Raw genomic sequence first — 15,919 nt, 5'->3', positions numbered from 1 at the left:
TCTTCCTTGCTCTGTGATGATTTCCATACTCACTTTTCTCTTTCCTTTGTCTATTGGCTTTTGCTGCTTCTTGAAAACTGCTGCTGTTTGAAAACAGGAAGGCCAATAAACAAGACATTATGGGACTGCTTCTTGTGGCAGTTCAGTGTTTTTTTTCTGTTGCATGGTCCAGGTTTACTTTAATAGGCATCATTAATATTTTGCAGACATCTGAAACATTTTATCCTAAACTGAGTCGGAACACTTATCTGGTATACCTATTTTAGTGCAGATTTTTTTCTCTTCTGTCCTTTTTATGTTTTCTTTATTTCTTCTTTTTTTGTTACAGTTGTGATAATTCTTCAGATTGCACTTAACCTACTGTATCTGTGACTCTAAAGTTCTTTAGCATCACTGACATTTGGGAAGTATGCTTTTTTGCTGTCTTAGCCAAAGTGATATCAGTTTCATACCTGTATGTGCGGTACAGAGATAGGTCTTGTATGTGTCTAGACTAGCTTAGCACAAAGCTCAGCTGAAAGTAAAAAGCACACCATTAACAACTCCTGTCTTATTTACAAGTTGAATCTTGTTAATTAGGAAGCTAATCACCAAGCCATTCAAGAGCCATCTAATTTGTTCACAGAACCAACCTCTAACCGGCCAAACTCTCTGTGAGGACTGGCTTTTTGAGATGCTGGGTGTAGTCACTGTGTGGTATTGTAATTTTTGACTCCATGCCAGCAATAGCGGTGGCTGGAGGCATGTTTTCGGGTCGTCCGTCAGTCCCAGTCTTGTGAAAGTGATATCTCAGGAACACCTTGAGGGAATTTCTTTTTGGCATACACGTCCACTTGGACTCAACGATGAAGTGATTAGATTTTGGTGGTCAAAGGTCACTGTGACCTTGCATCTGTCTCATTCTAGCGAACTCAATACTATAGTTTCCTGATATTTGGCACAAATGTCCACTGGACTTAGGAATGAACTGATTAGAATTTGAGGGTCAATGTCACTGTGACCTCACAAAACATGTTTTTGGCCATAACTCAAGAATTCACATGCTAATTCTGACAAAATTTCACATGGATGTCTAATAGGATATAGTGATGTTGTAATGACGTTTTATATCCAAAAGGTAAAAGGTCAACTTCACTGTGTCATTTATATATTTACAGAAGCACTTTTCTGGTCATTATTTAGCATCATAACTCAGGAACAGAAGGGGAGACATTTGGTCAGATACTGAATTAATTAACTAATCTTGGGTGCCCACCTTGAAATTGAGCTGATTGTATAGATCTTCTGTGCTGCCGGGGGGAATGTGTGTATGAAGTGTCCATATTTTAACAGATATGGATGTAATCTTGAATTGCAACTTGACTGGTTCGTTGAGGCATACTGTTGTATGCAAAGTGTCAATTCTAGTTAGAAAAAGACCTTGAAGGCTAAGTCTTCCTGAACCTGAACCTGAACCCAAGAAGTGATTTTTCCCACTGCTTGCAGTCTATGCGCTAAGCTGGGCTAAACATATACAAGCTCTACCTGTACTGGACAAACACAGGTAAAACTGGTATCACTTGTCTCTGAGTAATATCCCTGTCATACAGGAGCGTGTGTCACTAGCAAACATGTTGGATTGCATTTAAATGAGATTGGTTTCACAAATGAATCCTGAAAAGTTGTAGAACTACCAAGAGTCACATTGCAACGATGAGGGTCAGAGGTTAATTTCTCTTTCTGACTTGTCCACCTATGCACTCCCTGTTTCTCTTGATCTCTAACTGTATGAAATGTCAATTATAGTAGAAAGTCTTGTTGAAAGCCAAGAAGTGCTTGACCTTCAGGTCACGTCAGAGGGAGGTTGCCTTGCTAAAATCAGCTAATGCATTAAAAATAGTACAAGACAGCAAATAACTATAATTCCCAAAATACTGTTGTTCAGTTACCCTAATTGATCTACTTAAAATGGTCAATTTAAGACGATGTCTGTAAAGAAATCATTACCTCCCTGAAGACACTAAGGACGATGAACCTTAGTTTCTCAGTTGTGATTGTTGATTATCCCCAAAACCTCTTTCCGTCATACTGGTGTGCTTTTTGACCGATGGGAAAAAAACCTCTGGTATTTCAGATTTTACCTCTGCTTGGCAGAACGAATGGTTAATCCAAAGTAGACCGCCTGTAATCTTTGAACTGTTGACTTTGGCGTATCAATAAAAATCCTGGTCATGGATCAGTCAGTGTCATCCAACTCAGATATGAGATGTGATGACCTGATGAAGTTTAAGGACATATTTGTAAGGAAAGCTGTCAAAGGTGCTTTATGTAGCATTTTAATTGATTATTACAGTGCTAGTACTCGACCTTTTACTTTAGTTTGACACACCAGTGTTACTATGGTAAAAAAAATAAATCATATAGTAACTTTAATCAGTTTCTTGTAGGCAACATTGTAAAAGCAGACAAATAGTTAGTAAAACAAACAAAATAGAGTCATTACAGAGATATGTATCACATTACATCAGCTCAGTGTCTGTGGTTTAAAGCTCATCTGTCACTTTGTTGACAACAACTATAACTTTTTTTGAAATCAAAAAGCAAATTAGATTTTGTTAATTTGTGATGTATTGATAATTCTGAAATGTTAAAAAATAGCTATAAAAAATTGTAAACAAAAGTACTACCTAGAGTATCCTAAAAATAAAGGAAAGTCAGTATGATTTAATAGGAATCAATTAATGGGACAGCTGTAGAGAGGAACCTGAAAATAATTGGCACACTAAATCATTTTAAGGTAATATTTAACAGATGTGTATTAAAATGTATGTATATTGACATAAGTATAGCAGGGATAGTGTAAAATTATGTTAATTTTGATATCAGAAATGTTGTGTATTGTAAAAAGGGTAGACTGTAGCCTGACCTTGCAGCTTGGTCTAGGACTAAGTACTGCTAAAACAATATTCCTGCAAAGTTGCATTGTTGTCAAAGTACTCTTTTGTTGGGAGCAATTTTCTTTCTGATTTGCAAATAGTAATTTAAGATCTCAAAATGATACCAACAAGTCCTCCAACTCATATGACCTCATCGGTCACATGTTCCCACCCTTTCATGCAACCCAGAGCGGTTATTAGCGCCCCTTCTGGTGAGGTTAGATTTTAGCAAAAGAATCATGGTTGGGCATCATCATGTTAGATACTTATCGTGAGATTATGTATTCAATGTAATGTGACTATGTGATGTTAAGTAATATGACTTCAGGTAACGTAATATTATGTATGTAACTAGAAATAATTTAACACCGTACAAGTACAGCAGTCTGTTGGGTGAAAGTCCTGTGTCTGTTTGACCCATCAACCACTGTGATCTCCGCCCTACTTGAACTTTGTTACTCTTTATACTATGTCACCTGATTTCCTCCTGTGCTCCCATCATAATTTCTATGGCTGCTAGAGCTCACTGCCTACACTAAACATAAACATGGGTCATAATAAACTGCTCGTACAAACAACCTATGGGGCGTGTTTTCGGGATGGATGGGCTCAATGATACATATTGCACCTTTGATACAATACATTTAAGATTTTAATTAACTGAACACTGATACACCAATATGCTTTCATGGCTTGAAATATGTGAAATTGTAGGATACTAAATAGCAGCACAAACAATGCAGGTAATGGCCCTGAAAACCTCATATTGGTCGAACCCTGGTGATCTCTGTACTCGTCTCTCTGACCCTGGCCTCTCGCATGCCTCGGTATCCTCCCTCTTTCTCTGTAGGGAAAAAGAGAGAGATGTATGAGCATCCTGTCTTCTGCTTGGCGTCTCAAGTCATGGATTTAACCATTCGTGAGTACCTTCCTCATTCCCCAGCCCCACCCCCCCACCTCTGCACCCTTTTATTTTTCTCTACAACCAGTATGCACGCCAACCACAACAAGCGTTTTCACATTTTTGTCATCCCGGATGTCATTTGGTTCATTTGTATCTGTTGTTTTAGTCTGTAAAGTCTACCTGTTACAGCTTCTTGATGTCTTTCAAGCTCAGTTTGTCTCTTAGTCACTTTAAACACATTCTAATCTTTCTGTGAGCTTTTTTCCGTCCTACCCAAACCACCTGTTCTTTGTCTGTCTGCGACTTGAATGCATTTTTACTTTGCTTGTGTGTAAATCTTTTAAGTGTTTAAGATCATGGTACATTCAAACAGGACACCTACATAATGCAGTTATTGAAAGGCCATCTTATTTTGTTCTCAATCATTTGAGTGACACATCTTTGGACTCAGGTTTAGATGAGTTGTCAAAGGAAATGTTACATGTTCCTATTGTGGACGTGCCTCTGTCTTTGAATGAAAACACCTTTAAGTGCTGATACTGATGGCATATACAATTTTACAATGATTTTCACAGGTTTTTATGATTTTACAGATTTCATCATACTGGATTTTAGGTCAAAGTGATGCTTTGTTTTATGTGTTTTTTCCCCCCATGCCCCCTCTAAAGTTTTCTGTTTCATAAATCACACTGAAAGATGAAACCTTTTGGTCTGAGGCTGAAGATATATTTTGAATGTGTTGTTATTGAACAGTCAGTCTAACCTCTACCTTCATTTCTGACTCGTCCTGTCACTGACCTCGTCTGTCCTCTATTACTCAGTTTATACTACCTATATTGAATAATCTCTTCTCTCTCACCCCCTCTACCTGACACTTTCCCACCTCTTTCTGCCTGCTCTCCATCCTTGCAACCTGTCTTTAAATTAAAAAAACTTTACTTAGTGGAGAAATCTCAGGAAAAACTGAAGGATCCAGGTGATGTTGTACTGTATGTCTAATCTCTGCTGTTAGCTCATTTCTCAGTCTATCTTAAACCATACCACCATAGACCCTGTCACTACCTTCCTGATCCCTGCAGCGAAACCTCAAAGAACATGTTTCAGGAACGCTGTGACCACCAATCTTCACACCCCCTTTGCAGTATATTGCAAATATTTAACTGAACTGCAGTTTCGCAATGATAAAATAAGAATATTAAATACTACTTTAAATTGGACCTTGCACAAATGATACACATTTTTTAAAAGCATAAGAGCTGGTATAACATTGACAAGACACAACAAGAGAGCAGAAATGAATTAATGACTGACAAATGGAAAGAGCAATATTTAAGATGATTCACACGTTGTGAGTAAAAATCGCTTCTGCCAATGAGTAACCCATGAGAGCCATAGAATGCGAGCATCCACACATGGTAGAAAACACTGTTTGAATGCAAGTGACATTTAAAGTATTTTAATCCATAGGCTTTTCTTTCAGAAAGGTGTAAAATACAAGAAATTGGATGTGGCTGATACTGAATTATTATTTCTAAGGTCACTTAAGATCTTAAACAACATCCTAGATTTCTGCATTAAAGTAATGGTTCACCCCAAAATCAGTAAAAAATATTTTTTCTTACCTGTAGTGTTATTTATGTAGAACTTAATTTCTTTCTACCAAACTATAACTGCAAACCATATCACTGTGGAGAAAGAAGCATGCATCTACTGCTAGCTCACCTGGCACCACTGAGCTAGCTCAAGGCCCTGACACACCAAGCCGACGGTCCGCTGTTGTTCAATGTTGGGCTGTCGGCATCTGTCGCTGTAGTCTGTGCTTTGTGCCCTGCACTGTTGGCCCTCATTGGCCCCCATCTGCTGTTTTTGGCCGATTCAGCATGTTGAATCGACATTGGAGATGGTAGATCCTGTTGGTGAATGAAATCACTCTGATTTGCAGTTCAGCTCATCGCACAAGAGGAGAAACAGAAGTTAGGAAAGTAACCAAACAGCTAAAGTCAGGAGTGAGTGAGATCAAAACAAATGTTGTTACATAAGGTAAGATTATTTTCTCTCGCCATTGAGCTCTTTAGCAGAAACTTTTCCTGATGGTTTGTGTTATTGTTCACTGGCTCACGGTATATATATGATCTGTCCATTCAACATTGGATTGTGTTGTTAATGTGCTAACTAGCATCAAGACAGTTTTCTGGTTTTCCTTTTTGAATGACAAATACCAACTTCCGCCATCTGCTGGTGTGAAGAGTTATTTCTTCTAACACAGGCACAAAACACACATACTGTTTGGTTTTCGGCTGTTGTCTTTGCTTTGTGCATCTTTCTGGCTGAGACACAGGCGATGTGACGCAACAGCCAATGCAACAGTTGGCTTTCGTTGCCACTTGTTCTCTGAAGTCAGTTTGGTGTGTCTGGACATTGACATTACTGCTCAGCTGAGGAGAGCGCCTCTAGTCCGTGAGTAGATGCACATTCCCTTCTGTGCAGTGATGAGGTTAGCATGTTTAGTTCGGTCGGAGATAAATAGTTCCTACACGTAACTGCTCACAACAAGGTCTGTGGATTATCTTGAGCAATTAGGTCATGATTTCTGGAAAGAGACGTTGTTAAGTTTTACAAATAATGGTTTGAGGCATTCATAAGCTGAATGCCATCTTGTTCCATTATATTGGAGAGAAGGCAGACATCTCTATGGCCGATATTCTCAAAACTCTGCAACTCACACCAAAAGAATCTAGACAGATAAATAGCAGTACAAGTAAGAGCTATTGTTTGGATTTTTGATTTTGGGATTAATGGTCTCTTTAACATACCTAGCATGATACTAGAGCCAGTAGATCCTAAGTGTCTACTACACAGCAGTGACAAAGCACTCGATTCACTGCAATTGGACTTGTCAACAACTTAGACAATCTGTGGTCAAATAATACCTTTAAACTTCCAACATGCCAGAAATATCTGTATTAGTCATAAAATGTCAAATATCCCAATGAAGCATTTAATAGTGATAACCATCAAAACCTGAACTGTCCTGTCTCAAGTTGACATAATGACACTGTCAACTTGCTGTCCTGATTAGATCTTACAAGTTGGAATCCATTAGTCTGACATTGCCAGATGAAATCATGAATGTGAGTTAGTCGGGAAACTTTCCGTTCATTTTCAACTTCCAAGGGGTTCAATGGCTGTAGGTCAAAATGCCTTGGGACACAACCGAACAGACCTACAACCTATCAGAGCAACAACAGCATCAGTATTTTTACCATCGGAATTTAAAAATAGTACTTCAACAGAAAGTTCCACATCAGCTGCAGCCATCTTGGTTGGTTTCAAAAATGCCTCAATGGAGCTTCTCCTGGAAATCTGTCCGGACAGGAGGGGGACCTGACTGACAGAGCTAATGAAACATGAGTTTGCAGATTCGTCTCATTCCCAGGCTAGGAGTCCATTAAAAAACAAAAGGTAATCAAACAAAGTATAACTTGGTAGACAACAGTTATCCCTTTGTTGTCAACCCCCGCCCCCTTTAAACCAGTACAGAAGTCCTATTCTGTGGAATCTTTCACCCATGCAAGCATGACTTAAGCTCCAGCAGGCAATTGTCCATCATCCTGCTGTGTTGTCCACAACATCACTGAGCCACAAGAGCTCTGCCAGTGGGTGGACTGAACATAGTCATGACTCTGACGTGGCTAATTCAACCCCTGTAACACAGTGTGTATGTACGTGTTCTTATTCAGCAGGATGATGGTGCTGACATTAGAGTGAGACAGCATGAACCACAACACATACACAATTTGGAGTTTTTAGGACATGCACTGTCATTTAATTCTGCTCTTCAATCCTACCAGGACTTGGGTAATAGATACAGTCTTTTGCATCCTTGCAGCTGCTTTGTAGGATGGGTAATGCTTCAAATCTTAAAGTGATTGACTCGGACTGCTGAATTAATCCGCCACCCTCTAAAAAGCTCAAGCACTAACCTTATCCTGCCATTACTGTAAGTGATAAAGCACAACAAGGTATCCTGGTATATGACAATGATGGATGAAGTGGAGGCACTATGCTTTCAGTCATGTTGTTTCCACCTCAGAATCAATTATCTTCCATATCAGACAGCCTTGGAGTGCATTATCATGCTTATACCATGGTCTCTTCCTAAAGTCTACCGTAAAACCTCCACTCAGTTGAACCCATCATAAGTTGATGCCATTAAGCATCTGTCACCTAATTGGAAATGAGTATATTCTGCGGCTGTGGTATAAATTCAGTCCTCTCACTCAACATACTAAAGGAAATAGTATGCAAGTCAAAATTACCTTCAGTGCAATCTGTATTTACTCATAATCCAAGTACCGTGAGATGCAACTTCACCTCCCACACTGTAAAGTCAGATACTGTGTAGATAAGCAACCACCACATTACTGCATGATGAGTGTTTAATGTACATGCTGTTTGCATCCCTCATAATGTCCATGTTTTCTCTGGATGACATCATCACTGTTCTGTCACAGTGACAGAGATGCAATGCATTTGCTACATACCCAAGGCCATCACCACATCCAGCCACCTAACAGTGCTTTCAGCACTCATGGGGATAGTCTTGATTGCAAAAATGCTTTAACAATAGGCTGCTGCAAGGATGAGTGTCTATTTCTGTAGGCTAACCCAGATGTTAACATCACTCTGGTTCCCTTGACAAAAAGCCAGTGGTATTTTTCCATTGGATTTTGCAAATTAAAAGAAAGGAAGCTCTGCAGCAGATGAAAGTTTGTGATACTTTCACGTTTTGTTCAGCAGGATAATATTTACAAATTAACATCATGATTTTGAAGTGTAAATACAATCATTATTATTATTATCATTATGGTTATTGCTTTTTAGTGTGACCTGATCCAGCTAGTGCTCATGGTTGTGTTAACTGCTTAGAATAGTTGGCATGAGCACGTGTAAAGAGAGACATAGCCCCTCCCCTTCCTGTAGATCACGATGGGACCTTATTTTATATTAGTCAACAGCGACAGAAGTTTTGATCCTTTTCAAATTATTGCTTAATTATACATAATATGTTTGTCAATTTAACAGATACAGTTGCAGTTTGTCGTTAAACTTTTTAGGTAAAAGACTGAAAATGTAATGTAAATGTAAGTGATGTCATAACTTCCTCTCCTTTGATGTGATGCCTTTGTGTTTGGTACTGGGATGCACACGAGCAATGGGTCTTGCTTGTTCTTTCACTTCCTAGCTGATAAAAAGATGAGTGGCTTGATAAAACACATCAGTTAAGCTAACGTTACATTTGTGTGTGCTAAGTTACCTAGCTAGCTAGCTGGTGTTGGTGATGTATATTGTATATTGCAAGACAAGAGATGTAGTTCATTCAGCAGTTTCACACCAAAATAAATTGTAGTATGACAAACCTATGACAAAAAAGTGCAATTTTCTTGACTTGCAAAATTATCTTTTAAATGGACAAATAAGTATAATTCATAACACAATTCAAACAAGATCAGAATATTATTTGTCTCTCGGCAGTGACTTATGTTAATATTTTTCCCAAAATAAGGTTGAATTTCCCTTTTCTATAAAAACAGTGAGGCGGTAAATGTGGGCTAGTGAGCAGATGACTTTCGCTGTTTGGCGTGATGACATTTAATGTTCCTAACAACCTCTGTAGTCTCATTTAGCTACTTATGAGCTACTGAGACACATAAAAGCTTCAAAATGCACGAGTAGGGTAATTACCTATTACTAATTATGTATTGGATGCGGTAGAACAAAATGTGAAAATATCTTGTGTTAAACAAAGACTCAGACATCTAACCAAAAACCCATTCTAAAAATCCATTGATTTTAAGACAAGAGAACCAGAAGTGCTAAAATGCCAACTCATTTCTGGGATTTAGGACTCATTCCTGCAGCACTCTATATGTAGTAACCCTGGAATTGCAGTATAACTAGGGCTAGGCATAATGTGTTTAATGTTGCACTTGAACTTTGCTTAAAAAATATATAGTATACAATTATCACAATTATGATTACAATCAGCCAAAATCTGACCTTAATTCAAACTTTTCTATACTCCATGCCACAAACACAATTCAGTCTTTAGTCCAAAAGTACTAAGGTCTGATACCCAGCCCTAATTATAACAAGTTGATATTTCATGCTTGTATTTTTTATATGACCATGAGATTGTCCCAGTGATTTAGGCTGAGGCTGTAAACTGGGCTAAGGATCACTTTTGCGGCAACAGCTATATCCGAAATTTGTGAGTGACTTTATCCTCCAGCTCCAGTGGTTAGGAGTAAGCAGGATAAGATGCATGCTGTGTACTTTTTTTGTTTTTGTTTTTGTTTTACAATCTAAGTACGCTATGAAACAATACACACTTTTCTATCTCAGACCAGGGATGTTCTTGCATACCTCAAGTTGCATGCATACAGTAGTAACAGGAGACAGGAAAAAGGAACAGATTCTGATCAGACTATGAGGCTGCCCATACTGACCTTTGACCTTTGTGCTCCAGAGAATGTAGGGCGGTTAGTCACCCCGGCTAAAAAACTGGAAGACACTATTCGCCTGGCCGAGCTGGTGATTGAGGTGCTTCAGCAGAACGAGGAACACCATGCTGAGGTCAGTGTGCCGCTACACGTGCATGCATCACAGACACACACACAGGCCTACATTTTTATGACAGTATGGGCTGGTGTCTGGCTGAAAAAGGCAGTGACAATGGCTATAGAAACATAAGCCTCATTTCCACCAACTAGTTTAGTTCAGTTCGGTACGCATATTTTCTGTTTCCACTGCGAAAAGTTGTGGATGGTACCAATGGAACCATTCCTAACCATCCCCATTTCCGGTCACCCCTCTGTTGGGGTACCCAGCACACTGATCTGGTACTAAAAGGTGGAGCTAGAAACACTGCACTCTGTTGATATGTCAATAGAGGATGGTCACTCTGCTCAGGTCTGAGTTGTTGCTGGTTTTGAAGCTTATGTAACCACAGTTCATACCGTGGCAAGTCTTACATATATTTGTAAAGTATTACTATAAAATGAAGGGATGCTTGTAACGTCTTTCAGCAACTGTAATCTGGGAAAAAAACCCAAAAAAAACCAAAACTTGATTCACTGGGCCAACTCCCGGCAACTTTTAAGGTGGAACGTTTACCTCTAAAGTTACTCAATGCATGAGATGATGACATGAATCCATCAACGCACCTTAAATTTCAATATTACAACTTTGACCGTTCCATTAGTTTTTATTGTCTTTCTTGGATGGCATACACTTTTAATAATGAGTGGATCTTCAAGCATTTAAAAATATGCAGTAATTTCAACTGGGTTATGTGAACTGCATGTATTGTAATCCTTACTTAGAGTTAAAAAGCAAGAGGCGTGGAGTGTCCTTCCTGTGGGCTCTGGCATTACCAAACCCCTGCGCTTGCCCAAGAAAGACTAAATGCACAAACCTGCTGTTTTTAAATATCCCATGGACAGAGCAGTGATGGTTTGTGGTGGAAACACTAACAAGACCTAGGGCCTAGGAAACAGGGTTATAGATGCCTCACTGGTCACTGAATCGTACATCAGTGTTAATGCCATTTTGGAGAGGCAAGACTTGCATATAAACAGATGCAAGTAAACGAGGGAGCTGTGTTTTTTCTGGATAAAATTTTTTATATACATGGGTTTATGAACCACATGTAGTACTGAAATTGAGTTTTGTCCCCACTTAATTAGAATCATGATAGTTTGGCTATAATTACTCCTGAGGGATTGTAACATTTGTCACATTTGTCAGGCATGGATTTATTTTTCCTTCATACTTGTGGAGACATCAATATATATATTTAATACATACATACATATATATATATATATATATACACACACACACACACACACACACACACATATATACATACTATGTATATATTTATATATATGTATATTAATGTGGAAGTAGACAACTTTTCCGCTGGCTAGCTAACACTGACTGCTTATCCACTGATTATAACAGAATATAGTAACTTTTGCCACTGCTCATTTTAGAAAGGCCTCTGCATGATATGCTTGGTACTCCAAATTAAATCAATTTTTTTCCCATGTTTTTGTGTGTGTAACTCGTGGGAACAACGATATTTGAAATTGGTCCAGTAATAAGAGAGGCAAAACAAACTAAGGAGGCATGTGCACACCATTAATGTATGTACACTAAAAGTGTTTGTTTTTGCCACTAACAGGCTCACATTGTTAGTATGAGTGTCTAACAACATCACGGAAAGGGTCCTACAGAGAAAAAATTTCTGTACCTTTTGCTTGTTCCACTCTGTTGTGTGTCCAAGTCTCCCTAAAGGAGAAGTCTTGTCCTAAAATCAATGTAGGAGGGGCAGTAAAAGAAGTTGTCCATGCCAGCCTATTCACTGTAATGAGAGCCTCATGCTGCCCTTTTTCTATATTTTGTTTGGTTGGAAACCTGTGTAGATATGCCGAATTTAATTTAGTGCAGTGTATTCCAGCAGCCATGGGGAGTGTTGTCTTCCAATTTGTTACATCAGATTTATCAGTCACAGAGTCTGTTTTATATTGGGGATATTGATTGACTTCAGAAATCCCATTTGTGGACTTTCCATTGAATATGTTTACCGTTGTCTCCAGTACAGTTTTTAAAATTATCAATATACCTAAAGGGGATCTAAAGATTAGTTTCAGAAGATGAATTGAACAAGTTATTTTGTATTCCTCCTGACTGGGGGTCTCAAAGGTTCATATTCATTCATAAACACAAAGTCCCTCACCAGTGACCACCTGCTACTTTAAATCATCATACAGTGTCTTATCTGCACGGCAGGCCACGTCTGACACAAAGTACACACTCTAAAATGTAGGCAAGTTCATAGTAGCAGGGGAGAGTTATCAATCAGGTCTGTCCTTATATCACAGCAGAGCAGCTTTTCTGTTTATCTGGCAAACACTGAGCTGTAAAGATACTGAAGGATAAGAGAAAAAATCATGAAGGCAGAGGGCAAAGAGATGCACATGAAGGAAACATGAATTTTAAAGGGTTGTTTAAATTTAAAAGATCCTTAGTCTATTTAATCTTTCTCCTCACTTACTGTGAATGCTATGCCTTTTACTTGACTGTAAATCATATTATTTGTCACTTCGTAATTCAAAATTGACTTATTCCTTCTCTGCTTTTTATTTCAATGATTTTTTTTGGTTTGCTGGGAAATGTTTGAACAGGGAAAAGAGGTATGTGATTGTCTTAGTGCCATACGCCCCATCTCCTACCCTACCCTTACTGTAAGTCCTGTGCATGCACTCAATGATACGGCTATTGTTGTAGAGGATCATTAATGTTTCCCTTCTCAACAATGACCCAGAACCCCTTTCGGCTTGTGGTCACTGCTAACCAAGTGCTTGTGGCAGTGCTTGTTAGCTTCAAAGCTAGCAACAGTTTTGTCTTTGGTGACGAAGAACAGAGACAAGCACTTAAGCGATGTGTTTTATTTGTTAAGCTCATTAAGCCGTGCTCTGAGAAAACAAAGTGCAGAGTTGTGTCTTTTGACGCTGAATGTGTTAACTTTTTGTCTCAAAGAGTGCAACTCTGTACCTTGTTTTCTAAGAGTCCACCTCAGACCATCCCTGAATATGCGTTTTCCTGTGTTTAGCTATGTGTCATTTATTCTACCAAGTCCAGTAAGTAAGCTTGGGGAAGGTGTTGTGTCACCTTTCCTTCCCTTAAAGAAACCCATTCCTCTCCATTGGATCCTTGGGCACACACAATGGAGGAAATGTGAGGCATGTTTTTTTTTGTGATCGCAGGTAACGTGATCACTCCCCTTGCATTTCAATGACATGCTGCTGCTCAAATTATATGAGCAGATTGTTGAACCAGCCTAACCAGCGTTAGACTTCAGCCCTGGCAAATATTGGTATCAATGCCAGTTTTATTTTGGTCAATTTACAATAAAAACGCATCAGAACATGATTATAATTCAGTGCAATTTGCTTTTACTTATGTTTTACTCTAAAGCTGGTTATTGCTCATCCTTTATACTAGCCCCATGCTGTGGCACTCATGTGATCACCAATTTTAACTTCAAGACTTTCACGAGGATTACTACATTCAACCTACACAAATTACCTACAGTTTGGTGAAAAACTGAGGAGTAAAACTGCAGCAGATTGTTGAACAAAACTTGTGTATTTGTAATCCTATAAGACTCTTCTGTCCTGCCACTATAAACAAATATTCCTCCTGGTGTACAGTGAGTTTCATTTGGGGCATCTCGAAGCAAAATGGTGACAGGAAAGCAAACAAAGACGGCAACTGGACTAGCAAGCAAAATGGGTGTATTATCAGTTTTTGACATAGTGTCGTAACTGCTAAGTAGCTTTGGTGCTGAAATCATTGTTTGCTTTGAACATGAAAGTTTATTTTGAAAAGACACTGTATGCATGAGGTTGAAGTTGAATCCTTCAGTTTCTGCTGCTTCTTGCGGTGTAATGGATAAAGTATTTGAGTTGTTTCTTCTGAAATTTCAGAAATGTAACCAATAAAATCTGCTTGTTCATGACTTTATGTGATTGCGGGTGAGATAACAGCATGATATTGTCATAGTTAACATACTTCATTGATATCTTATTCAGTAAATTATCTAAGTCATCAAGGAACATTAAGGGTTTTTTCAGTTAAAGACAAAAGACTTACTGGCCCTGAAAACATCTGAGGACATTAGAATGCTGCCTGAAGTTGGTGAAATGCAAGATTATGTGAGCCCAATACTCTTTTTTGGTGTTATTAATATATTGTCACATGCAAAATATCAATATCACTGCCAAAGCTCAGAGATGCAGTGCAATAGCCAGAATAGATCTTGGCATTGTATGCATCTTCCAACCACAGATATTTTAAATTTGTATCTTTCATGTGTAGGTGATATGTTTAAACATTAAATTTCAATTCTCAATTTGATGTTGTTGGATTGGATTAGGAAAACATCATGTTTTGGCTAAAATGCGTTACAGTAATGGGATTACTTTTTCCAGTAACGAGAAGTGTAACTAGTTACTAACGAAATTTCAGTAATAATAATACAGTTACTCCTAAACCAAGCAACTCGTTACGACATTACTTTTGTTATCACATAACTACTGACTTGAAAAACAGCATCACATCAGTGCACTCATATTAGTAAGCGTCCTTGCTGCGTACGCATGTAAGAAAGCAGCAAGCTAGTTGGAAACTCTTACCCTAGTGGCTGGAAATATTCCCATTACTTTGATTCTGTCGGGAGGAAAGATGACAAGAACACTGTTGCTGCAGGTACATCACACTAGAACTCTTTCCACTGCAAAAAACAAATCCTCAAACCTCCGGTCTGAAACACCTCTACTACTACGACTGACAACACAACAACATGAAGCCTACACCCCACCAAAGGGCCGTGGAGGTCGGCTGTAGCCCTGCACTGGCTAAACAAGCAAAACTGGATTTCAATTGTGGACAACTGGTACATGTGATGAAGGTTGTGGCTGGAGATGTTGTGGATGAAATGTTGCTCCATGAGTGACTCCCCGCCTTTTGGGCAAAGCCTTCAGAAAATACTGGTCACAGGCAACTGAAGATCCCCAGGTAAACAGAAGCTACCTTGCCTTAGCTACACTTAATGGCAATTCACACAGAGGCACACATCTGAACTTTGGGAATCAATTACCAAATTTATGGGGTGTAATGGAGAAGTAGTACAACAAGTAGTGTAATGAATTACTGTTGGCAGGGAGTATTAAGTAATTATTGTTTTCTTTTTTTCTTTTTCTTTTTTAAATGTATCTTTATTTGGAAAGACAAGATTATAACATGACAGTAGCTGCATCTTCATTCACAGTGTAGATCTTCCCAGTTTTTAGTATATAAAATTTGGAGCAGGAAATCACACAAGAAACTATTGACATGGAACAGTGAGAGATAATGTTGCCAGCCAGGTCAGATAATAGAGTGACAAGAAGTAATAAAACACAATAAAATAAAGTCTAACGGACCATAGGCTCAGGTAAAGTCAGCTCTAATAGGGGTTATAGATGCG

The 15,919-nt window shown here is 38.6% G+C and overlaps 1 protein-coding gene across 3 annotated transcripts in view; it reads left to right on the top strand.

Annotated features, from left to right (window-relative positions):
• cadpsa (Ca2+-dependent activator protein for secretion a) overlaps positions 1 to 15,919 on the top strand; it is a 273,414-nt gene that overhangs the window by 180,690 nt on the left and 76,805 nt on the right. For 2 of the 3 annotated variants that reach the window (XM_050039323.1, XM_050039322.1), the window contains one exon: positions 10,349 to 10,455. In XM_050039323.1, coding sequence (XP_049895280.1) covers positions 10,349 to 10,455 — 107 coding nt within the window. Of the gene's footprint in view, positions 1 to 3,765; positions 3,835 to 10,348; positions 10,456 to 15,919 lie in introns of all 3 variants that reach the window. The other variant, XM_050039321.1, reaches the window with a different exon arrangement.

This window comes from Epinephelus moara, chromosome 24 (assembly GCF_006386435.1).
Source record: "Epinephelus moara isolate mb chromosome 24, YSFRI_EMoa_1.0, whole genome shotgun sequence".
NCBI classification, from domain to species: Eukaryota; Metazoa; Chordata; class Actinopteri; order Perciformes; family Serranidae; genus Epinephelus; species Epinephelus moara.
This window is presented reverse-complemented; position numbering and strand designations above follow the sequence as displayed.